This window comes from Chelonia mydas, chromosome 11 (genome assembly GCF_015237465.2).
Source record: "Chelonia mydas isolate rCheMyd1 chromosome 11, rCheMyd1.pri.v2, whole genome shotgun sequence".
Taxonomy (NCBI): domain Eukaryota; kingdom Metazoa; phylum Chordata; order Testudines; family Cheloniidae; genus Chelonia; species Chelonia mydas.
This window is the reverse complement of record NC_051251.2, coordinates 41,678,134-41,704,118: the sequence shown is the minus strand read 5'-3', so window position 1 is coordinate 41,704,118 and position 25,985 is coordinate 41,678,134. Positions and strand designations below refer to the sequence as shown.

At 41.5% G+C, this 25,985-nt stretch overlaps 1 protein-coding gene across 3 annotated transcripts in view; it reads left to right on the top strand.

The window, feature by feature from the left end:
* The window catches only part of GPR155 (G protein-coupled receptor 155), a 44,875-nt gene extending 19,761 nt beyond the window's left edge, over positions 1-25,114 (top strand). For 2 of the 3 annotated variants that reach the window (XM_007060528.4, XM_043525287.1), the window contains exons 3-16: positions 1,119-1,518; positions 4,400-4,565; positions 6,536-6,691; positions 8,537-8,620; positions 10,516-10,636; positions 12,866-12,950; positions 13,037-13,127; positions 14,882-15,095; positions 15,935-16,042; positions 17,640-17,773; positions 19,669-19,764; positions 20,388-20,452; positions 21,231-21,368; positions 24,671-25,114. In XM_007060528.4, the coding sequence (XP_007060590.2) occupies positions 1,119-1,518; positions 4,400-4,565; positions 6,536-6,691; positions 8,537-8,620; positions 10,516-10,636; positions 12,866-12,950; positions 13,037-13,127; positions 14,882-15,095; positions 15,935-16,042; positions 17,640-17,773; positions 19,669-19,764; positions 20,388-20,452; positions 21,231-21,368; positions 24,671-24,893 (2,081 nt within the window). In that variant the 3' untranslated portion in view covers positions 24,894-25,114. Of the gene's footprint in view, positions 1-1,118; positions 1,519-4,399; positions 4,566-6,535; positions 6,692-8,536; positions 8,621-10,515; positions 10,637-12,865; positions 12,951-13,036; positions 13,128-14,881; positions 15,096-15,934; positions 16,043-17,639; positions 17,774-19,668; positions 19,765-20,387; positions 20,453-21,230; positions 21,369-24,617 lie in introns of all 3 variants that reach the window. The other variant, XM_037911954.2, reaches the window with a different exon arrangement.
* The last annotated feature ends 871 nt before the right edge of the window (positions 25,115-25,985 follow it).

The window sequence follows — 25,985 nt, the reverse complement described above, 5'->3', positions numbered from 1 at the left end:
CAATGTAGGAAGTGTCTACACTATGGCTACAGTGGTAGCGCAGTATATCCCAATAACTTGCACTTATTTCGCTACTTTCATCCAAGGTTCTGAAAGTATTTTACTGGTTATTTTACTGTGCCCAGAAGTGCGCTAGGCATCTGCAGAACATATAGAAGCTACAGACGCTGCCCTGAAGACGTGACATAATAAAAGGGGTGGGAAGGATTATTAAAGCTACAGTGTTTGTGAACCTTTAACTAATTTAGCAGCAGTCCTGTGAGGATATATATCATACACCCTTTTTATTGATGTGTAAAGTGAGTCACAAAGTGGCTAATGGCCTGATCTTTAGAATTCAATGACAGCTATGTGTGCTCAGTACCTTTGAAGTGGGAGCCCTAAGTGGTTTACTCAAGGCCACAAAACCAAATTGTTGTCAGTGGAAACAACCTAAAATGCCTAAATCCCAGCTCCTGACCTGAGTAGTCCGAGAACATGAACACTGCTTATTTGTTTTGCACTAATTTATCTTTTAATTTATTATATAGAGTGCCATAAAGGGATCATAAATACAGGATGATGAATTACACCTGTCATACACACTGGTTATATTTCAAAGAGATCTAAAAGACTTGTAAGAAGAAAAACAATTTGCAAATTGGACTCTTACACAAACTGTGCTATTAATGTGCAGTGACTCTCCCATGATTGTGGAATGTGCAGCAAAAACAATTTCCTTTATCTGAAATGCTGAACAATCTACAATAGAGGGCATATGGTATTATTATTTTGGTGTTGTACAGCAATATTAGAATGATTCATTTTGAAACAGGGTTCTATCAGCTGGCCCTTGGGGTATTCATAGTATAGTAAAGCAACATGGGTTAGTTAATCTTCTATCATTTTTATTATTTTCAGTGCATATCTATGGTCTAATGACAATTAACCATGCATTTCTTTATATTTTCACTGTCATCTTGCGCTAGTTGTAAGTATTCAACTGTTAATTAGGCTAATATGGTTAGTATGAAGAACATCTTTTTGTATATTTGAGAGACAATCATTCATTTTAATATTAAATCATATATTTTTGTTAAAGTATTGTCAATAATCACTTTCCATTTCCTGTTTTCTAGTTGAAGCTTTATATCAAACCACTTACCCAGAATATCTCCAGTACATTTACTTAGTGGCTCCAATATCTCTTATGATGCTAAACCCTCTTGGGTTTATCTTCTGTGAAATCCAGAAAGGGCGAGATAATCGCAGTATGTCGCACAACAAAATGAAAATAGTGGGACTCGGGCTTCTTCGAGTGTTGCAGAACCCAATAGTATTCATGGTCTTCATAGGAATTGCCTCAAATTTTATTCTGGGACAGAAGATACCAGTCTATCTTGAAAACTTCCTTGATGGACTAGCCAGTTCATTTTCTGGCTCAGCACTCTTTTACCTTGGACTCAGCATGGTGGGACAAATAAAAAAACTGACGAAGAATGCATTTGTTGCACTGATTCTTCTCATCACAGCTAAACTGTAAGTTTGATGTGTTTACTTTTGTATTTACATGTTTCAGTATTTTTTGTTTATTGCAACGTTTAGAAAAGCATTAAATAGACAGTCAGTATTACTAATACTTATCCATATCTCTTACAACTAATGTATTATTAAAACAGATCTCATTTTTAACAAGTTTACTTTTCATTCCAAACTGCTTGGTTAGTTTTTGCATTTTGCTTAGCTTAGACAATGAAACTAAACTGGTGAGTTTTATTTGTTCCTATTTGTTTTTGAGTCATTTTAACTTCTTGTGCTGCAATGTTTAGATTCCCCAAATAATTTTGGATTATTTTTAAAACCCACTTCTGTTCACATTAGACTGTAAAATGATTTATTTAAATCTAAATTTTGAGTATCAGTAGATGATAGTTTCCCTTTAAAGTTCAGCCAATTTGCCAATGAAGTAACTTTTGCCATCGCATTGCTCGGACTAAATAAAGATAAATGTTCTTATTGATGAACTGTGTACTCTTTCTTGCTGTGAAGCTACAATTCACATCACAGTATTACTGCTCTGATATAGTCGAAATATAAACCTTATATGAAGAGGAGCTTAGATGTTGGCAGAGTAAAAATCATTAACATGCATAACCCAGATAGTGATAGTGAAGTTGTGAATTGGACACATGAAGAGAATATGAAAGAAAACTAATTGATTGTTCATGCTATTTTTTGTTTAATACTAGGCCTATATACATCTGTGTGGATTTTTTGCTCCCGTTCCCTTCCCTCACCCCTCACCCCCCTCCAAAAATGATGCTGTCTTGACACAGCATTGTTAAGGGAAACCTTTTTTTTTTTTTCTTCCCCTTGCTTGGAAATCGTGTCTAATATTTCCCAACCTAGATGCCTAAAGATAGGGACTTGCCTAACTTTCAAAGGTGGTGAGTGAGCACCTGCAACTACCAATGACTTCAGGTGGCATTTGTGGATGCTCATCACCTCTGAAAATCAAGTAAATTTTATTTACATACCTTAACAAGGAGTTAGGAGACTAACTTGAGGCAACCACCTTTGGTCTTTGACTTTGCACAAAAAACAGCTCAGCATATTATGACAAAATAGGCTTATATCCTAAATCAGTGGTCTCCAAACTTTTTACGGCCAAATCACTTTTTGAATCTAAGGGCAATTCAGGATCTACCCCGCCCCTTCCCCGAGGGCTCCCCTCCCCCACCCTCACTCGGTTTTACCGGGCTGGGGCAGGAGGTTGGGGTTCAGGAAGGCATGCGGGCTCTGGGCTGGGGCAGAGGGGTTCGCAGTCTGAGAGGGGGCTCTGGGCTGAGCCTGGGGCAGGGTTTGGGGTGCAGGAGGGGGCTCCGGGTCGGGTCAGAGTGTTGGTGTGCAGGAGGGGGTGCAGGGTGCAGACTGAGAGGGAGTTTGGGTGCAGGAGGAGGCTCTGGGCTGGGGCACAGTGTTGGGGTGCAGGAGGGGGTACAGTGTTCTGGCTCTGGGAGGGGGTTCAGGTGCCGGAGGGGGTTTGGGGTGCACTTATGTGTGGTGGCTTTCGGTCGGCCATGGGTGCAGCAAGGCTATGGCAGGCTCCCTGCCTACCCCGGCCCCATGCTGCTCCCGGAAGGAGCCAACGCGCCCCTGCAGTCCCTGGGGCGGGGGGAGGGGGCACATGGCTCCGCATGCTGCCCCTCTCTGCAAGCACCATCCCCACAGCTCTCTCGGCCAATGACAGCTGTGGGGGTGGTGCTTGCAGGCAGGAGCAGTGAGCAGAGGGAGACCCCTGCCCCACCTGCGGGGCTGCAGTGGCCACTTCCGGGAGCGGTGTGAGTCTGGGGTAGGCAGAGAGTCTGCCTTAGCTGCAGCCACATTGCACTGCTGCTGGAGATCACGATCGACTGGGAGATATTCGCGATCGTCCTAAAGAGTCACTGTCCTAAAGAGGTTCTAGTTCTCAGTGCAACTTATAAAAAAACTTATCTGAGAGTTTGTCAGTTTTAAATTGTCTCTGACGTTTGGTGACTAAGTAGGAAGGTTTACTGTGTAGTCCATGAATGCTGTTTCAGTTTTGCAAGAAGAACTCTGCTAAGATTCTCTGCTCGCCTCACCACATAAAAGATTTTCCCACTTACAGTAGATGCTTGCTGTTTGGCTTGTTCTTTTTAAGAAGGGACAGGATACCCTAAATTGTTTACATTCTTTATTCTGCAGCCTGTGGAGTTTCCCCAGTTCTAATACAGATTGCCCCCAGGAGCAGCTGTCACGATATGGTATCTTTCCTTCAGGTAGCAGAGCAAAGTATATGTAGGCTTTCTCAGAGCCTACTGCAATTTTGCTGATCTATGGACTGTTTGGGAGATGACAAAGATGCTAAATATAGCAGAACTCCCACTATATCTTGCCTCTGTGACACAGTATCTCCAAAATAATGCCAGGAGCTAGATTGTTTTTCAGATGCTCCATCTGGCTGCCTGACATGTGGAAAGTTTTCTTTTTTTTTTTTTTTCTGACTTGGTTATCTCAAACAAGATTCTGGACCAGATTCTGATCTCGGTTGTGCTGGTATAAAACTTGAATTGACTGGCCTGAAAACCAGAGTAAATTGTTTTAAAGGATTTATATGGTGATTGGAATCTACTTCTGTCTGTGTTAGTTCATGTTGCAGTAGTTAGCAGGTATCTAAACTTACTGTTGGAGTTCTGTTATATATTTATTTGAACATGATTTTGTGTATACATACCACTGTACCTAGGGAAGCAGTTACTGAAAGTGAGGTTCCTCTTTTCTTTGTATATTTAATACTGTTGTTCAGAGAAGCCTGAAATTTCGCCTTTTAAGGTGAAAGCAATGCAGGGAAATGTCACTTAAGAGAGTAATATGTATTCATTTTTTCTTTCCTTTTCAGACTGATGATGCCACTTTTCTGTAGAGAGATGGTGGAATTGTTGGACAAGAATGACAGCTTAGTCAACCACACCAGTTTATCAAACTATGCATTTCTCTATGGAGTCTTTCCAGCAGCACCTGGCGTGGCTATCTTTGCAAACCAGTTCAATATGGAAGTAGAGATTGTATGTGCCTGACAATAGCAAACTCAGCACTAATTTTGATTTTAATTTTATTGATCAAATATTTTTAATACAAACTTTTGAGAAAGTTAGCTTTTCATAATATAGACACATCTGGGTCTCTTATGCTCTCTAGGGATCAAAATATGAATTACAATTCAAATTAACAATTAAACCATGCAATTTTTTTTCTGCTTTCTGTTTCAAGTGTTCACATAACACAGATTTTTTTTAAACCTAAGGTCCTATTCCTAGAGCCTAGATTAAGAAAAATATGTGGACTCAAATAACTTAAAGCAGAAGGAAAATTCTATATGCTCCTGTTGAAGCCAATGAAAGTTTTATCACTTGCTTCAGTGGGAGCTGAATTAGGTCACTGCTATGAGCCTTTGAAAATCCCTCCTTGAGTGACTCTCTCCCCTTTACAGGTGCCGACTTCTTCTGGCTCAGGTGGGTGCTTGACCCCCCTCTACCCCTGGCCCCATCCCGACTCCACCCCTGCCCTGCCCCCATTCCAACCCCTTCCTCAAATCCCTGCCGCAGCCCCACCTCTTCTCCGCCTCCTCCCCTGAGGGCGCCATGTTCCCGCTTCTCCCCGCTCCCTCTTGGAGCTTGCTACAGCTGTTTGGTGGCGGCAAGCACTGGGAGGTAGGCAAAGGAGTAGGGACACAGCGCGCTAAGGGGAGGAGGCGGAGGAGGAGGTGAGGCGCGGCGGGGAGCTTGACTATCGGTGGGTGCAGAGCACCCACTAATTTTTCCCCGCGGGTGCTCCAGCCCCGAGCACCCACAGAGTCGGCGCCTATGCTCCCCTTTGGTTAAACCTTATGATAAAAAAACATGTAGTTCTTGTTTCTTATCCAGAGGACACTGCTCCAACTTCACTATTGGCTTTATTACAAATAACTCTTAAACAGAAGAGATGTTTTATGAAGTGAGCCAAATTCTTACAGGCATTCTGCATACACTTCAGGGTGGAAAGTCCAAGTATCCAGGGTGCATCATGTTTATTACCGGACCCAGCAAGTGGCTCCTATCCACAGCTTCCCATATAAATTATTCGAGATGCTGCGAGACAGAGACTCTGGGGAATAGACAATATGTGGAGCTGCTGCTGCCTTGAATATGGGCACACATTGATGCTGGTTTTTTAGCAGCATTTTGAAGTGATATTTCACAAAGTTCCAGAATCTGGCCCTATATACATGTGCATCTGTAACTGTTTGATTTTTTTTCAATATTCCTTCTAGGCAAAATAATAAAACATTTGTCATAATTTTTTTAGAAGAATTACACAGATTTTTTGCAAAAATATACAAGAAAGATACAATAATGAAGCATTGTAGGCTTAATTTTGTGTCTAACCAACCTTGGCAATGTCCCTTTATTAGTCAGAGGGCTGGTGTGTGTAGAATCTCCGCTGCGGCTGCTGTTGAATTCCGAAACCGAGGAAGCCAGGGAAAACCAAAATATAAGTAACACGTAAACACATCCAGGCTTTTTTTCCTCCTTGAATTTGTGTGACAGAAAATGCACATCTGCACAAACAAATTTTATTTGTTTAATGTAAAATATAAAGCTGTGCATTGGAGGAAGAGACTAAGCTGTGACACTCCGCATTGTAGTATGTTCGCCCAGTCCTGTACTGGGGTCATCGGGATTACTCATGTGAGAAAGCACTGTTAATGTAAGAGAATTTGCAGAGAGGGCTCCCAGACGGATGTTGTTTTTGATTACGCTCATTACAAGATGTTCATCTTATTCTTATCTGTCTGCAAAAAATGGATGTATTTCCTACAATTCATAGCCCAAATTCTGGTTGATCTTCTAACCATGCAATACATTGACTTCAGTAGAATTCCATATGGTATTTAAGACCAGGGTAGAATTTTGCCCATAGTATATTTCCTAAAAACAGATAATTTAACTAGAAATTTGATATCTTCTCTGCTTTCTCCTCTTGATTTCGTTTGCAGATTACCTCAGGAATGGTGATAAGCACATTTGTGTCTGCTCCTATCTTGTATGTTTCTGCTTGGCTATTGACCATTCCATCTATGGATCCAAACCCATTGGCATCTGCAATCCAAAATGTTAGCTTTGATATAAGTATTGTCAGTCTCGTCTCCCTGGTAAGTATTGATAATACAGTAAGGTGAAGGAAATACCCAAACCACATTAAGGGGCAGTAAGGTAGTGACAAACAACAAGCCAGGTAATTGAAAGACAAAATTGTCCTTTCATCGCTCTTACCCTGTTGTAGGAGAGGGGAGGAGAGAAGAGAGAGAGAGAGGCTCTCCGATGTAGGGTAAATGGTCCACCGTAAAGCTAACATGAACACGAAGTAGTTGTAAAAAAGGAATGGTCCAGTGGTAAGGGTATTAAGCAAAGGACTTTGGAGACCCAGGTTCAGTTCCCTGCTCTTGCACAGACTGCCTGTGTTGAGTTGGGGCAAGCCATTTGGGTACTCTGTGCTTCAGTTCCTATCAGTAAAAATGAGGATAATCGCACTTCCCTTCCTGACGGGGGGTTCTGAGGACAAATACATTACAAATTGTGAGATGCTTAAATACTAGGCCTATACACATCTGTGAGGATATTTTTGCCCACTGGCCCCCACTCTTACATCCAAAAAAGGTGCTGGCAGGGGCTATTGAAGTAGCAAAGATAGAAGTTAAAGCCGAGGCATCTCTCTGAGCTGAATGCCTCCACAGTCTTGGCTAGTGAGAGCAGTTAGCATGGAAGTTATTTAGCATTAAAATGTTTGGGAAATTCTTTTCCTGGCAACAACCTCTGGTTGCCTGGTTCATAAAATAGGTTGTGACATCCCAGAATGCATCATTTGCCATCATTACAATGCCATGGGTAGGTTTGTTTGTTTTTTTTTAATGTAAGTTAAAATATCCATGCTGAATGGTTCCCACAGCCTGATAAGCTGGGCCATTCAGCACAGTTTCCGAGTTTCACTCCATTTTTAGCTTTGGAGTTCATCTTTCCAGAAGCTATCTCAGACTTACATTTGCATTTTATGCCTTTTGCCTCTGTGTGTCAGAGTGCTTCTTTTTGATATTTCTAATAAAAGGCAGGGAAGTTTTATGTTGAGATATGAAATATGTGATGATAAATGTAAAGAAACTGGTGTGATTAACTGGTTAAATTCTTGTGTTGTAAGCAGCTGAATACTTCGTAAAGTTTTATTAATTTAAAGGAAAGGATAAATGTCACGCAGTTTAAAAATAGAATTAAAAATAAAATGCATGTAAATTAGTCCTTCATAATAAGCAAAATTTTTCTCCTTACTGATTATCAATTTTGTATAGGAAGATAGACTTCTCAATGTAGCTCATGGGTACCTTTTGAAGAAGTGTGAATATTGTTAACCTGGATCATTAAATATCTCAACAAAATCTTGAAAGAGTTGACAAAACAGAAGAATATAGAGTGGGGCACTGACTGTGACATTGAGGAGAAATGGAAGGACAGCCACAACTAGGACTTGCATCTTGGCAATCAGCAAGCCTTTTGTGGGGATTGTAAGAGAGGAATGGGTAGAAGCTGTGTCTTAAACTAAAAAAAGAGAGAGAGAGCGAGAGAGGGCGTGCACCAGATCCTCCTAGCCTGAGCACCCCTAAGGAGGCATGGGTGGCTCTTCAGCATTTTTTCCACCCCTTTGTTTGTGAGGGGCAAGCAGCCTCCAGCTTGATATGACATGATAGAGCAGCTTTAACTTGCCCCAGCAACAACAGTCCCCTAGAAGTCACACCATCCCAAGCACACAGAAGAACTGCACTGTGGCTATGCCTCCTATGGCAAAGGGACTGGGAGCTGGTGGCATAGAGTTGATGCTTCCAGCTTTGTTATCTAAAAACAAAAGGAAATGGCTTGTTGGATGTTTAATTCCTGTATGTTAAGCCTGAGTGCTTATCTTAATTTTTAAAAGTCCTAAATTGAACTCTTATTTCCTTTGTGTATTTCAGATCTGGTCTCTTACTGTTATTCTTTTGAGTAAGAAATATAAACAGCTTCCTCATATGCTGACGACAAACTTACTCATTGCTCAGGTCAGTACCATGTAGAATATAAAAATCTTTACATACAAACTTTTTTTTTTTTTCCTGAGAAATCGCTGTGTGGAAAGCTTATTTTATAGATATATGATGAAGGGAAAAAAGATCTAACACATTACTTTCTAAATAGCTTCAGTGTTACTGTGCCTCAGATTTTGTGTAGTAGACTGTATAGTATTTACTGTACAGAACAATCATTTGTGATTTTGTTGGAATAAATGATTATAACATTAAATTCTCTCCTATAGAACTGTTTTTAGAGTAGCAGACGTGTTAGTCTGTATTCGCAAAAAGAAAAGGAGTACTTGTGGCACCTTAGAGACTAACCAATTTATTTGAGCATAAGCTTTCGTGAGCTACAGCTCACTTCATCGGAATGCATCCGATGAAGTGAGCTGTAGCTCACGAAAGCTTATGCTCAAATAAATTTGTTAGTCTCTAAGGTGCCACAAGTACTCCTTTTCTTTCTGATAGAACTGTGTCTCAAACTGAGAAATAGAGGAAATTCAGAGGGAAAGCTCAGATTTGGAATACATTCTTTTCTCAATTTTATATGTGTAATTCTAAGTGGTGATAATCATATCTCTAAAAATAGCATATATCTTTTCATCCCAAAATGCTTCCCAATCTACATATACATTAAGCACATATACATATACATGAAGCCATCTTCATTTTGGTTGCTGTCAGCCACTTGAGGACATCTGGTACACAGCAGATGGCCCAACAGTGAGAGGGAAATGTTGGCCAAGGACACTGAAGCAAAACCCTGTATTTGAGAAAAGAGCCATGGAAGCTTTAAGGTCCAGACTTGACAGAAAAGATTTGGATTTATAAGTTCTCTGCTGCAAGACTTGCGTAAATGGAGTAAATTGCATGAGAATGCCACGTGTACTGAGAGAAAAGAAAAGACTGAACCACCCTTTGCTCACTGGAATCTGTGTGTGTGCTTCTTTTTCCCTATGCTTTGCAAATGTTACTCTTGCCTATCATATAGATAGGATCATAAACACGCAGCATAAATTCATACAGTAGTTGCGGGACTGTTCTCTCAATACACATCTGTAATTCCCATTGATACTAGTAGGAGTGAGTTACATTGCCTAGCATTGGGAGAAAAGACCACATAAGACCTTCTTCCCTGGAAGTCAACTGCAAAACTCCCATGGAGTTCAGTGTGAGGATGATGGCGCCTGTTGTGTGCATATGCAGCAGACCTTTTTCTTAAGTATAATATTGATAGAAATATATAGTACACAATATTAAAACCAGCGAGGCTCCGTTGACTATTATGGAGTCATCCTTTTCAAATATGATTTGTTTAAATTAGACACTTCTTTTTTATAACTGCAAGTTAACTTCAACTGTAAAGGTTATTTTTCTTAAATTTGTATTATAGTAATTTATCTGGGCCTCTTCACTACTAAGATTATCCTTGGACAGGTTGTGTCCCCAAGTGTGAATTATTTACCTGATAATTCTCCCAGATATCCAAACCTCGATCAGCCTCAGGTTTTTTTCAGTGCCCCTAAAACACTTCAGACAAAAAGGGTGTGTAATGCATTTTATAAAATTTGTTTTCTGAACCCTCTTACTTCAGGTTTCTCTAACTCTAGAGTATGTTTGTTGTCAAAAATAGAAAATTCCTGAAAAACTAATGCTTATGTCAGTGACGTAGCCTTAACTTTGAGAGCACTATTGCACTGCTTTAATGCTGTGAAAACTCATTTTTAAATATCTGAGAATTCATAAATTCAAACAAAATTCAGTTGTCTGGCTGCAGATGGTGGATTTTTGATAACTGTTGTATCTGTGCTACACTATTTATTTTTCCCCTCATATTTTAATTTCAATATTCAAATGATTGCAGCTTCACTCTCCTTTCACAGGTTGTTGCCTGCATTGGAATGGTGATGTGGAATTTCATTATTAGAGAGAGAAACATCACTCTGCAGATTCTGGTGTTCATCTTGTTATACAGCTCGCTTTATAGTACTTATTTGTGGACAGGTAAGTTGGAATGTGAATAACTTCTGCTTTCATGTGGTAAAAATAAGTATTGTAGTGTGCAATTAATGTTCTAGAGTAATTGATTGTACTCTGGAGAGTCATCTTTCCTCACATTGTATGTTAATCGTTTATTTAATACTATAAATTGCACAGTTCTGTACAGTGGTAGGTCATTGCCAAACAGAAACACTGCCTGCACTGGGGAGCTTACAGTCTAAGGCCCTGATCCTGCAATTGGTAGCTTGTGGTTACACTGCTGTGCCTATGCAGAGCTCCATTGACTTGAGTGCAGTTCTGCATAGATGCAGCAGCCTGCTTGTACTGAACAAATTGCAGGAATGTGCCTTAAAGGCAAAAGCAAACACAGAGTGAACAGTGGGGTGTAGCCTTTTAACATGTCATAAATTGTGTGGGGGTTTTCTGTAGGTTCTTAGGGATGGAGACAGTGGTAGATTGCTGTATAATAGCAGAGCTTTGGGGAAGTTATGCTAGGCATATGGGGGGGCATGGAAGTGTACGAAACAGACCAAAAGAGGTGGAAGGAAATGAGGCAGGACACTTGGGTAGCCTAATGTGAGTGTGACGGGATGTACCAAACCTGCACGGGGCCAAAAGGGCTTGCCCAATCACTGTGGGTCCAAGAGGCCTCGCCCCTGCTGCGTATGCTCAAGGTGGAAGGGACAGATAAAAGGAGGCAGCCCAGCTCAGTCTGGGCTGGCTGAGGAGGAAGAAGGATGTGTGCTGCAGGCTCCTGCAGAGACGCCTATGACTCTGCAAACGGTGGGAACTGTGGACCCGGACTACGCTGTGGATGACCAGCCAACTGCGGAGCCTGACTGGCACGTCGAGCCTGCTGCCAGCTGGGGAGAGGCCTGAGATGCACCTTGCGGTAGAAAGGACTCAGGGAATGTTGATAGAAGCTGATGCTTAAACTCTTAACAGGGAATTTGCCTGGGTTCCGTCCTTTCCTTCCCCCCACCCCCCTGCTTGCCAGTAGGTGTGGCTACTGCTTGTTTGCTCTGCCCTGCCCAGGTGCTACAGACTGACTGTTTGTCAGCCTGCTATTACCTGCCTCAGCCAGGAGGCCCATGGGCCATAGTCTGTTGTCTGCTTGGCCCCGCCAGGGGTCCCGAGCCCTCCTTGTTGTAATTACCTGATCCCACAGGGAGTCCCAATGACCTTGTGATGGGATGTACCAACCCCACATTGGGTCAATGGGGACGGCCCCACTCAACACACAAGATCCCCCGTGACAGTGAGGGTGACCATGTAGTTATTTGAGTTTTCCTACATCATGTAGATTATGGGTTTTTAGCTTTTTATTGGCCTTTATTGAGGAAACATGAACAGGCACAGACAAGGTTTCTTGTGAGGAAACTTTAGCCCGGCTTGAAAAGGCCTCCCGCTCCTCCTGTACTACTCAGTCACACATGTGTCTCAGGACCAGTTTTAAGTGGGCAGCCTCTTTGCACTTGCATTTCATTCACTCATACCCACGTACAGTTAGCCCCATAAAGGCAACGCATTTCCCAATGGGAGTAGCTGGTTGAAAATCAGGCTCCTTATTTAGACACCGAATTATGGACTTAGGACCCAAGCTTTGGTTGACCATTTTTAAAAATCTTATCCAGTTTTTCTCATAAATATGGAAGTATGTAGTTTGCTAACTTCCTGAGTTGTGAAGGACTGATAATAGAATTTGGAAGTCCAGTTCAAAGACACTGTTGTGCATATGTAAAAAAGTACAGAGTTTCTGATTATGTTCATATTTAGCTATCTAAAATAGATCAATAATGAATCTATAATTGTTATAGTGTTCAGCTGGTCAATATGTTGATATAAAACCTGCTACTAATGAGCAACTATAAAAACAGACTGCTCATGTCTAACATTCTTATATAACATCTACTAAATGTTTATTAATCCATTAGAAACCATTTGTAAATGGAACCTTACTGTACAGTGAGCCCAAGTTTATTTAACATTTTAAATACCTATTTAGAATGTAACTTTTGAAGGTAATAGTTTTTGTATAATTTTGTCATAGAAAAACTAGGAAAAAAACATGGTAGCTTGTAGCTTTTGACTTAATATATTGAGGCGCTAGAAAGAAAAAAATCTTACCAGCTGTGTGATATTGGATACCAGTTGTAGTGTATCTAGACTCTTCAACTGTTACCTTTTTTTTAATGAAAAGTAATAAAGCAGACATTTCTATTGTTTTCTTAGGTTTCCTCTCTCTGACTTTACTGCTGTTAAAGAAAAGAGACGTAATAAAGATCCCTGTTGGCTTTATCATCGTAGCTGGATGGGGGTAAGTTGGCAAAAGTTTCCTGCAGAATAAGTGGGAAAATGCAAAATAATTATTTTCTTGACACACTTTGTATTTTGCTGTTGCAGCATCCCAACACTTCTAGTGGGAATCTTACTAATAACTGGTGAACATAACCCTGACAGCATTGACTCAGCATTTTTTTATGGAAAATATCAGGTATGAATGTTTCTCTTCACCCCTTTTGACGCCTGCCTTTCACAGTACGTTACTGAGAAACTGTTTGTTTTCTCTCTTTGCTTTACATATAACTAAAGATCTTTCTTCCAAGTACAGTTTACAGTACTAGCAATGCAAATACTAGGGATCAAATAGCCACTACTCAGCTTGGAGGCTGTGGTATTAAAATGTTTTTCTGTAACTAACAGTTATGAAAGACTGTTTGAACAGGGAGCCTTTTTGGCAACACTGACAAAAAGAAAGCAGGGACTGAATAGCCTGGGAGTGATGATGGGCAGTAAATCCCTCATCCTCTAGGTCAGTGGTTCCCAAACTTTTTACTAAGGCAACCCACCAACTGCATTTTGATTTATTTACTTTTTAACCCACCTGGAGTCCAAATTTGTGGGGGGGGCAAAATCATAGGCCAGCGTCCTTCTTTCTCCTCCCCTGCTGCCTTGCCCTGCCAAGGGGCAGTGGCACCCTCTGCCCCAATGCTGCAACCCTAATCCTAGCCCGATGCAGAAGGGGGGTAAAATTATAGAATGAGCCACGCCCACCTTTTAGTCCCCCTGTAGCAATTTCTCCTGTCCCATGAGACTGGACTTGGCTCCCCACTTCAGGCATTGCTGCCTGTTGCACAGGGTTGCAGCATCCCTCAAGTTTGGCCCAGCCATCCTTCTTTCATGAGGGAAAGGCGGCCAAGCCAAATTTGAGTGTGTGCCCCATGTGGCACGTCTCAATGCTTGGCGTGGGGGAACTGGCTCTGACTCAAGGGACAGGAGCTGCCACTGCACAGTGGGTGCAGGGCAGGTTTGCTTTCTAAATCCCTGATCCTGAGGCTTCCCCTCCGCATTGGGTCTGCAACCTATCTACAGTTTTCCTACAACCCTCTGGTGGGTTGTGACCCACCACTTGGGAAACACTGTTCTAGGTTACCAGTTCGAATCCAGTTTTAGCTGGTAGTTAGCTAAAATTGTTACCATCTAATGGCTGATCAGTGGTCTTGATCAAGGTCCTATAGACAGGTGTCCATGCTACTAGAACATTACACCAAGTGGCAATAACTAGCATCCTCGTTGGGAGTCTTGGCAGAGAAACCAAGGACTGAAAGCGCCTGGAGTCTGAACTACACTCTTACTGATAAATTGTTCATTCATCTCTGGCATGACATACACAGCTGGGGCAATGTGAGCTCCCCTTATGGTTTTACTTTCCCAGTGGATAGAGAGGACGTGAGTCTGCAGGGTTGTCAATCTGGTACCTGTCACAAGTACTAACAATCTCCAAATTGATACTGTGTGTTGATGGCAGATCTGTCAGACAAGCTAATTGGACTTGCAGAAGGAGGGGGGGTGGAAAATGGAGCCCTGCAAAAGGAGGAAAAGAGAGTGCACTTGTCCTTGGAATAAGAATCACAGAAGAAGGAGAAATGGGGGGAAAGGACAGGAAGTAGGTGAGAGCTCTCATTGCCTGGAGAGAAGGGTTCCTACAGAACAAAATCCAAAGAAAAAGAACCCTGTGTGGGTTATCCAGGCTGGGAAGATCAGCTCAGCCAAGCATGCTGAGTGGACTTTTAGCTGCTGCTATGTCTTGTGGCATACATATAGAGATACATTTTGGTTTGTTCAGATTTAGGTGCTCCTCGAGGGTTGGATTCTAGAAAGTACTGGTATTCAATGTGCCAAAAAACAAGCTTTTACATTTTCTTATGTTAAGGTGGCATATTTTTTTCTCTTGATTTCCTCTGACAGATGGTTACCACAGCAGTGACCCTATTCATCAGCATTCTGATATCAGGTATCTCACTTCTGTGTATGAACAGAAATGAACAGGAGACTGACTATGAGATATTGAACCCATATTCACATAATGGCCAGAGGGAGAACTCTGAAAGGGAAGGGAATGAGGAGAATCCGACGTCAAGGAGTGGCTCTCCACCTTTCGCAGAATCCTCTGCAGAAAGAGGTACAGTGCCTGGCTGTGCAAAAAACTGGGAGCTGGAGATAAACCATAATTCTGTGCATGAGTTTAACCTCTACTTGCTGGAAAGGGGAGCGGGAGGAGGGGAAAAGCTTGTCTTTGTCAGTTCTTGAGAAATGCTAAGCTGCTATGGTGATGCGTGAAAATATAACCTTAATAGCGCACTTTCTCTCAGTTATTTTAATATGATGATTTAAGGGAGGTTTCTTAGTTATCACTATACCTAGTACTGTGGGGGTATGTGAAAGATCTCATTAATCAGGCATCTCTGACTGTTTCATCTGCACCCTGCCCACTAACCCAGCTCTTTCAGGACAGTCAAACTATTCCTTGTCCTCATTTGGATTTAGTGTGCTTAGTTATGCCAGTGCTCCCTTACATTGTTTATGTAGCCAAGAGCACCTACATTGCTCCCATAGTGTAATGCTGTGTTTTGAAAACTTTTTAGTATACTAGGTGTCTGAAAAAGACCCTCTCTGAATGGAAGCTGGAAGAGAGTTGTCACACCCTTCTCCTTTAGGCAGTCAGTAATTTGAATAAAAACAACAAGGAGTCTGGTGCATCTGAAGAAGTGGTGTTTTACCCACGAAAGCTTATGCCCAAATAAATCTGTTAGTCTTTAAGGTGCCACCAGACTCCTTGTTGTTTTTGTGGATACAGACTAACATGGCTACCCCCTGATACTTGACACTAATTTGTATATTTTCAGATGTACAGTAAATGATGATCTTTTAGAATATTATAGAATAATTTTGTTTTCCCATCACATTACTGTAAATCAGGGAAACTATAACTATCCCTTTAATACTTAATATTTTTAATAGGTTGCTGTTCATGTCAAACAATAAATGGTGAGTTATGCCGCTCTGGAGAGGGAGAGCCAGTGTCAAATGCCACCTCTAATGATAGCTGTACTCCTCCCACCGAGACAGGTACGAGAATAATGTATTCCCATATAATATTCCATCTATTGCACTGACTAATTTAGTTTTGCTACAATAGCAGTAAAAATTAAATTGGGAGATGTCATCACTTTAACTGTTCTACTTGGACATCCTGAACTTCTAATTAAAATAGAAAGCTTTTGCCATCATGTAACTTCTTATAGTTTACACTCTGCCATCAGAGACAGTTGTAGTATTTTTTTTATTGTCCAGAACTATTAATTTGTAACAGACCATTTAGAAAGCTGCACAGAATGCAACCCTTTTAAGGGGATTTGTCCTCAGAACTTTCAGCACTAGTCTTCACACAGGGGATGGGACTTTCAAGGTATAGGGCACCTCTATCTGTTCATAAATTCCTGGTCCTAAACTGTTGGAGTTTGCATCAAGGGCCTGATCCAAGGTCTATAGAAGTCTTTCTATTGATTTCAATGGGCTCTGGATCTAACCCTGTAGATTGTATTTTGCCCTCATATGGAATGTTCCCTTCCAAGTGTATTTGGATTTTGGGAAAGTAAGTGTTTGAGGGGGCCCAAAGAGCCATGGAAATTGAAGAATAGTTCACAGTGAACTTTCTGCACCCTGCAAGAACCCTTGGTCCAGCCCATGCAGATGTTTACTTCTCAGTAGCCAGCAAAGTGATCGTGCACACTGCAGCCTTCCTTAGCTGCACACTTTACAGGCAGCTCCATTCCATATGTACTGCATGCACAACATGTAACTTTCAACAGGTCCGAACTCTTTGGAACCCAAGCCATTTCTCACTGCAACACTTAATCGGGTCTCCTCAGTGAGGGCTATTTCCACACAGGAAGTTATAAGCAATTGAAAATGGGGTTACAATGGAAGCTCATGTAACCTTTACTATAGCAGTTGATCATGCTTCCCACTGTTACACCGAACTGCAGTGACACATACCCTATTTTGTGTGTAGTACATATTACTTCGTGCAGTTCTTTTCTTGCCATCTAGTGGCAGGTATGGAGAACTTTTAAATAACCACTACTAAACTTTGCACTAGTATAGAGCTGTAATTTAGGCAGCAAAAGGTTTTGTTGTGTAAAGTTTTCCTGGTTAGAGAGAGAGCAACCATCTCCACCAGAAATCAACCAGTCTCCTTTGGGACAGATGTCTGAAAAATTTATAGTTAAAGCTAACATTAAAATTTCCCTTTTTGTGCATACATCCTCAGCACAGAAATTAAAATTGATATTATACGTGCAGATTTCAGAAGTAGTAATAGGGTAGTTTGTGCATGGACTTGGAGCCAGGAACTCCTGAGTTGTTCAAGACTGCAGTGTGTGTCAGCAATGATTAAATCAGTCATTTCAGCACTGAATAATGGGGAAGAGACACTGCACTGTGTAGGTCCCAAACATGAAGAAAGCTCTGTGTGTGGACATTCCTGTTGTTCACTTCCTCCTCCCATCTCTCCCCAATACTTCCTCTTCCTCATTGTTTCTAAAGGATTGTTGTAAGATTGTGGCTTTTGACTGGGTGTTGTACAAGCTGTCTAGCAGGGTCAGAATCATCAGACTCTGTAAGTTAAAAAGCCTAATTATAAATTCTGGTTAATGTTTTGCAGCAAATCAGTGTGAGAGTCATTGCAGTTCTGAAAACTGCATATTGGCACAGGAAGAACAACGTCTGCAGAGTGGAGACAAACAACTGGCTAGACACGTGTTGCTGTGTTTACTTCTCATTGTGGGCCTGTTTGCTGTAAATATTTCCTATTTCTGACATTGATTAGATCAGTGGTTTATGACACTTTTTCAGGAAATCTGTATCGGCAGACCAGTAAAAAGCTTGTAGTTCCCCATTTTTCTGAGTCAATGTCAGTTCAGTCTGCGCTATATTAAATGAATTGTGTGTATCTCAGTTCTGTCCCTCATTAGAAGAGTACGTCACAAAATTAAATGTGCTAACTGTACCGTTAACACTGCTGATGGCAATGAACAAGTCAGGGCTGACAACAGTATGGGGAGGGCCAAAATTTGAATTCTCATTGGTCTGCTGGTTCATCAGACTTTTTTCAGGGATATCTTTCTTCACTACACGATAGTCAGTTTTTAAAAAGTGCAGTAGTTCTTTGAAGAGGGACTACCTAAAAATGGCTCCTTCTTATCGAACAGATCTGTGTGGATTCAGAATCCAAGTTCTTTTAGTGATGACAAATACAATAGTGATGAGCATGGTATAAGAACCTATATAAATAAAGCAGACAAATCTATTTGTGCTATTTATATTAGCACTGTGGACTCCACACAGCCATGCAGTAGGCTGGACTCTATTCCTTTGCTGCATCATTAACAGATTTATTTACTACCTTCCAGTTAGAGCCAATCAGTGACTCCAGTGAGATACTGTTGAAGACTCCAGTCTGCTTGCTGGAGTGTAACTAAGTCAAGATTTGACCTGCAGAAACTCTATTGCTGGTGGTGGTGCAGAAGAAGGAAACAACCCAGTCTGACTTTCAGAGCCCAAGTAGAGTTTGTAAGGCTGACAAAAAAACATACATTTTTACTAGTAAAAAATGTATAATTGATATAGAAACCAAGAGGACTCGGTGAACCCCACAGTGCCATTATTAGTCAGAGCAAAACTGCTTTTTAACTAGGTCAGTGGTTCTCAAACTTCATTGCACTGTGACTCCCTTCTGACAACAAAAATTACTGCACGACCCCAGGAGGGAGGGACCGAAGCCTGAGCCGGCCCAAACCGTGCTGCCCTGGGCTTCAGGGGGGCCTACAACTTGAGCCCCACTGCCCCAGGCAGTGGGGCTCATGCTTTGGCTTTGGCTTTGGCCCTGGGCAGTAGGGCTCAGGCTTCAGCCCCGAGCCTCAGCAAGTCTAACACCAGCCCTGGCACCCCATTAAAATGGGGCCGCAACCCACTTTGGGGTCCTGACCCACAGTTTGAGAACTGCTGAACTAGGTCATTGGAAGCAAGTTTTCCTTTTTTTCTAAATATCATATATCAGACATTTCAAATAATTATAAATACATTTTTGTGGTGGCCCACAAGATAAAAAGGTACCTGAAATTTTGGCCCCAGTTTTATCTATGTCAGTTATCAGATTTTTAGTTGCAGAAACTATTAAATGAACTATGAGCCCCTTGCTACTCAAAAATGGTTTCACCTTTATGCCCACATGAGCTAGCATTTTTTTCCAGATTATGTTCAGCTGAAGTGCATACCAGCACCATTTCAGCTGCTGCTGAGCTTCCATAAAAGCAAGAAACCATGTAGAAAATGCTGGTGTGGAGCTCAGTAGGAATGTTTGCTGTTTGCCTTGTGAAATATTGGCTCAGACAGGTTTGCTACTTATTGATTACCTAAGTATGCATAGAGTTTAACATAGAAGAACAAGGTCCTTCTTTGTTTAGGGTATTAGAGGATCAGGCCCTCAGCACTGATGGTACATTTCACCCTTAAAATCGATCACACTATAGGGTCCCATTTACAGCTACTGAACCTCACAAGGAATGTAGCAGGTTACTTTTCAGTGACTGTTTTTGTTCTAGGTGACTTATTGCATAAAGAGAATAAATGAGTTTTTTGTTATCTTCTGTGAAGAAGAGAGAATTTTCTAACACAATTTATATTTTTAACAGAATCTGTCCAGCTGTTTGTGGTGGTTGTTCAACCAAGAACCTGGAAGGCTCTACGTGGAATTGCAGTTCTTTTGTGCTGTATTTAATTTTGGTCAGGTACTTCACAATGTTTCCTTTGATATTGCGTATTTCTCTTGGCTGCTGACGCTGGTAATCAGCAGTGATAGGAAAGAACATGCTGAGACTTTCAGTGGAGGGTTAATCAAATGTGAGGTGTATCAAGTTTTCTAGAAAGGGGCAGTGATTCATTTAAACAGGTCGCTCATCCATTTTCTGCTTCACAGGTTGTTCATGCTCTGCCTCCTGTTTGCAAGTTTTGTATGATGGGCAAGTGTTCCATAAGTAAATTGCTATCAACTTATTCTCCTCTTTATTTTATCTGGTCTTACCATGCAAATAGTTCTGGAAGGATGTCATTGTGTTTGTTAAATCAGATGAGATGTCGATCTCTACGTGAATAAATTTACCAAACCCCTTTCTGGAGAAGTTATTTGACAGCCTGTTGCATACCTGTCTCTGTCTGTCTCTTTAGGGTCCAAAATTTAAAGGATCCTTAATCCTATTTATTCTTTGAAATAGTGTCCAGGCCACAAAATTCAGTCCTGATGGCACTAAATTCAGTGGATTATTTTAATTCTCTTTTCTTTCCTGGGTCTGAAATACTGTCTTTTCTAGGTTTATAATACTGATATTTCTGTGTTGTGGGTTTTTTTCCCCAGGGCTTCATATCCTTTGGTATATTTGGTTTGGATAAACATTTAATCATTCTGCCATTCAAAAGAAGGTAAATCTAATCTTTCAACACTTACCTAGGCAGGTTTAATGCTAAGGATAGCTATTAATAATGTTATTGGTCTTTTAAACCTCTACTTCCATCGCTGCTCCTACCTCCTCTCCTGCCTATACTCGTCCCAGGGTGCCGCTCCTGAATGCCTCTTTGGTATTAGATTGGTACGGACACATGCAGTGAGCTGCACTCTTTTGGCCATGCCTTAATGTCACTGCTGCTGGCTAATCAGAGTCAGTGGGTGCCAAACTGAAAATCTGGTGGGACATAAAAGTTCAGCTGAAACTGCATTTAAACCTTAGCTTGCAAATGAGCAATTGCTGTTGGTACAAGTGAAACTGCCAAAGCTACTGCTGCTTCCCCAAACCTAGGGAAGCTGAATATGTCACTTATGTGGGGGAGTTGAGACTCCCAAGTCCCACACTGCCCCAAGCTGTGGGAAGAACTTAGGTTGTGGCTGGAGCTTGGGAGAGGACTGCCACCCACGGTCAATCTTAAATTGCACAGGGTCCAGGCAGTTCTGAATCAAGGAGGCACACCTAGTTCCTTGCCTCCACTCTGTGTTAGCTAGAATCAAGCTTTTGAGTGTTCAAAGGCAAACAGTGATATATGGGCTAGGAAGTTCTATCATGAGTAGCTAGTGTATGCACTATATTATAACAGAATTGGTGACAGAAATGATGCAGAATTTTCCCCCGAGTTCTGTAATATTTTTTCCAGCTTTCCTTTTAAATTGCCAGTTTCTTTGTTGATTTCTTGGTTAATTATTTTTCAGGTTTGAATTCCTCTGGGGTAGTAGAGAAGCAGCAGAACGTGCAGAGTCTTCTGTACCTGAGGAAATCAGGATGACATGTCAACAATTTGTTCATTATCACAGAGATGCCTGTGTCAGAAGCATTGTCAAAGACAGAAGGTGGGGCTCCGTTCCTTTACAGAGGTTCATTTAAACTGCAGTAAGCTGTTCAGAGATCACAGGCTGGGAATAAAAATATAGCACTTCCATTAGTGTTTACAGCCATGGCAAATGTCTTCTAATTGCAGTATACATCAGTGTGAAAGATGAGTATTTAGCAGCTTGTTTAGGTAACTTGTCTTCAGTGGAAACATCAAACCTCATTTTTTTGTGACTAAAAGTATTTGCATGAGAAAAAGTTCTGGGGGCCTAATCCTGCATCTTATACTTACATGCATTTGCTATGGCTACATCTGTAAAGACTGCTCGTGTGATTCTGGATTGTAGGTCCTTGTCCCTTACAAGTTCATTCTTGTTGCTTCTTCATTTGAAGTTATAATCATCTTGTGGTGTCACACAAGCTTTCAGAAACAAATCAACGCCCTAAACTGAAGATTATGGTTTCAAGTTTGTGTTTGAGGTGGGAGGTGGGGGAGAAAGAGCAGCAGGAGCAGAATAACTTAAAAAACCTTCTGCTTGTTTTGCAAATACCCATGGTATAAAGAAAAGGCAGCAATGATTTTTCTAATCAGAATGCTTCAGATTCAGTAATTCTTTAAAGAAGGATGAAGTAAGGCAATCTGTGACATTACACAGGGTATAATCTGGACTAAGGAACAGCTCTGTCCCCTCAGTTCTCCAACGTGGAGTGCTTTTTACACAGCTTTGCTGTGAGAGCTACCACTCCTGGTCTGCTCCCACACAGCCTCCAGCATGTAACTTATTATCAACTATATTGTATGAGTGCTATAGCCAGCCACTTGTGAATTACACCGCAACACCAGCAAATTCCCAGTCCCAAAGTTTCCCAGAAATGTACGTCCTGTACTGCCCAGCTCTCTGCTGGACAATACAAGCTCATAGAAAGTTCGTTATTTTATTAATAGAAAATGATATGCCCAAATCCTGTTATCCCAAATGGAGTTTCCCAAATAACTCAATCCAAACACACTGGTTTAGGTGAAACAAATTTATTAACTACAGATAGATTTTCAGTGACTACAAGTAATGAGGCATAAGTGTCAGAATTGGTTACAAGAAAATAAAAGTATAACACAATGCTTACCTTAAGCTAAAGTAAATTCAAAGCAAAGGTCTGTCTCACCACATGGTTCAGCAGTCTTACTGGCTGAATTCCTTTCAGTCAGGATCCCTCCCCCAGTCCAGTGCTGCTTTCTTTGTTCTTCATGTGTTGTTGATGCCGTGGATAAAGAGAAAGGAGAGATCATTTGGGGTGTCTGCTCTCCCTTCTTGTAGTTTTTTCTCTTCTTTGAGAATCATTTCCAGATGAGGTTCAGAAGACAGAAAGTCTGTGTGTACAGGAACTCCAAGCTGTTTCTTTGTCAAGATGTAGACTTTTCACTCTCACCTTTTTTCCTGCCAAAGACACCTGGTTGCAGACACCTGGTTGAGGCATTGGCTAGCTTTTTGTCTCTGGGAAACTGGTTTGTGACTGCTCCCCAGATTTGGAACATGTTTTAATAATATCATATAGTAGAATCTTAGAACTTTACACACAATGTTGCCACACACATTTTACCAGGACAATGTCAGCAAATTGAGTTTTCAAATGATACCTCACAAGGCATATTTTGTACAAAATTTATCATAATCTTGCAAAAGGAGTGAACATAGGGTACAGACATCACACAGTTCACATAGCAGGCTTCCTACCACATAAGCAAGCATGGCACATCAGGAAGTATTTTTACTAAGTAGACGGGTGCACTTTGTACCTGCATGGTATAGGCACCGACTCTGTGGGTGCTCCGGGGCTGGAGCACTCATGGGGGAAAAAATGGTGGGTACTGAGCACTCACTGGCAGCCTCCATCAGCGTTTTCCCCCTCCCCCCGGTGCCTTCTGCCCACCAGTGGGCCCTGTCGATCAGCACCCATGCTTCCCGCCCATCGCGATCAGCTGTTTTGCGTTGTGCAGGAGGCTCTGGGGGGAGAGAAGAGGAGCAAGGACGCAGCACACTCGGGGGAGGGGGTGGAACAGGGCTGGAAGGTGCAGGGCAGGGATGGAAAGCAGGGGTGGCCTTGAGGGAAGGAGTGGAGTGGAGTGGGGGCCGGGCCTGGGGCAGAGCCGGGGGTTGAGCACCCTCGGCACAATGGAAGGTCGGGGCTTGTGATGCATGGCATTTTATTCCCCCTACTGTTTCTTTGCTTTTATTGTTTCTGTTTCCTTTGAGAATTAATCAGACTTAAAGAGTGAAACATAAGCTTGTACATATATTTTGGGTCTCTGTATTTAAAAAATATCAATTTCTGATCTCAAATATTTGTATTTTATATTTGAATATTATGTACTGTGCAGCATTTCTTTCCCACCTTATTTCCATTTGTGAGAAAATGTGTGCAATCCCTTTATCCCTTATTTAAATATTCATCTAATTTCTCCTTAATTTAATAATACTGTGTCTGATATGATTTTGGTTCTTTGTTTTGTTACTCCACTAATATAAGCTAACATTTGCTCTCATTTTTACTGCTTGTTTTAATTAAAATATAAAGAAGCTCCTTGGTGGTTGCTGTCTTGTGTAGCTGTTAATCATCTTTGTTTGCTCCAACTTCGGAAACCCTGCAGTTAGGTTCCATGGAGCAGATTTTAGATAACCAGAAATATTCATTACCACAAGTACATTTCTGAGTGATAGTTTCCTGCTACTGACTAGAAGGTAGCAGTATTGCCTCATCACTAAGTCAAACAAACCAAAACAAAACACTTCCATCTTGCATCAGTGTCAGATTGTTCTCAATTGTTCCCTCTAGTAAATAAAGATTCAGTAAGATAAGCACATTAAATGACTTATCTACAATATACACAACTATTCAAACTTGAAGAAAAGGTGAGCATTAAAGTGCAGCCCGAGTACCTAATGCTTCTGGCATTTTACATTTCATTAAATCAGGTATTTTGTTACAGAAGTGGTCATGCTAATGAATACATTTGAAGTAAGTATCCAATAATTTGTATGTGTACGTGTGTTGTAGTCGGATTGCTGTGTAGGTTCTATAAAGTTTATTTTACAGGCATAACAGAACTTTGCATGCATTTTGCTTTTCATGGAGGCATTTAGGAAAAGGTAATGAATTGTGCATGCCCTTAACATACAGAATTAATAGGTTCTCTTCTAACATACTTTTAACTTTCATGCTGTCTTTCCTTGTTTTCCCCATATTTTTCCTTGCCTTCCCCCATCATGCAGTGGTGATAGCAGATTTACAGAACATATGGGTGAATCATTCCTTTGACATACAGGTGTGGTGCAAAGACCTCGACTGGCATCTTCTTTGGCTGTGAGCTGGTGAACTGGCTTATCCAAGTTGGCCTTGCTTCTGACCGTGGTGAAGCTCTGATGTATGGAGACAGACTGGCAAAAGGAGGAGTCATCCAGCATATTACCAATGAATTTGAATTTCAGGATGAGTACTTGTACTACCGTTTTATTCATAAGAGATCCACAGTGACTGAAAGCCACTGAACTGGGCATGTATTCAGAGGGTAGGCAACAAAGGGCAAGTTTGTCCTTCTCACCTGCCCTCACCACTGAAATCTAAAGCATTTTCTTTCTTATGACACTTATCGAATTGGGTGTTCTCCCTTGTAATGCTGATGAAATTTGGTGGTTCTTGTTCCACCAAAAGAAAATGTGTAGCAAATGGCCTGCTTTGAATGCTCACTAATGAAAAAATCTCTGAAGTAGGACGCTCACAGTTCAGTTATTTTTCCAGTTTGAACATAAGCAATATAAAATGATTCCCCACACCCATTAAAACTGCACTTAGCTGCTGATGACGCATACAAAACTTTAAAGCATTCTATGTTAAGAATATTTCCTTCTCCTGGTGAAATCCTGAGCTCCCATTTAAGTTAATGGGAGTTTTTTCCTTTGACTTAATGGGACCAGGATTCGCCCCTGTTACTTAGGACCCTTGCGTAAAACCAGGAACTCTGTGTTCAAATTTTAACTTCTCAGTTTATGCTGCTTACTCCTCCCTTGAAGAGAAAATCCTCTGTTTGTAATGACGTTAATTGCAGTGAAGATGATCATGATGTCAAGGAATTAGAACTGAGGCATGAGCAGATGAACAATTAACAAAGATCCTGGTTTTATACAAGTTTACCAAGCCTTAAAGAGATGTTTTTTAAAAAATCAACCAAACCAAACCAAACAAAACCCTAGAAACATCACAGAATATAATGAATTCTAAGTAGTTTGTTTTCCAAAGATTTTCTCTTAGGTGTTAGTACAGGGGTGGGCAAACTTTCTGGCCCCAGGGCCACATCTGGGTGGGGAAATTGCATGCAGGACCATGAATGTAGGGGGTTGGAGTGCAGGAGGGAGTGCAGTGCGCAGGAAGGGGCTCAGGGCAAGGGGTTGGGGCAGAGGAGGGGTGCGGGGTGTATGAGGGGGCTCAGGGAAGAGGGTTGGGGTGTAAGTTGGGATGCGGTCTGCGGGAGGGGGCTCAGGGCTGGGATGTGGTCTGCGGGAGGGGGCCCAGGGCAGGGCTGCAGGGAGGAGTGCGGGAGGGGGCCCAGGGCAGGGGGTTGGGGTGCGAGGTGCAGCAGGGGG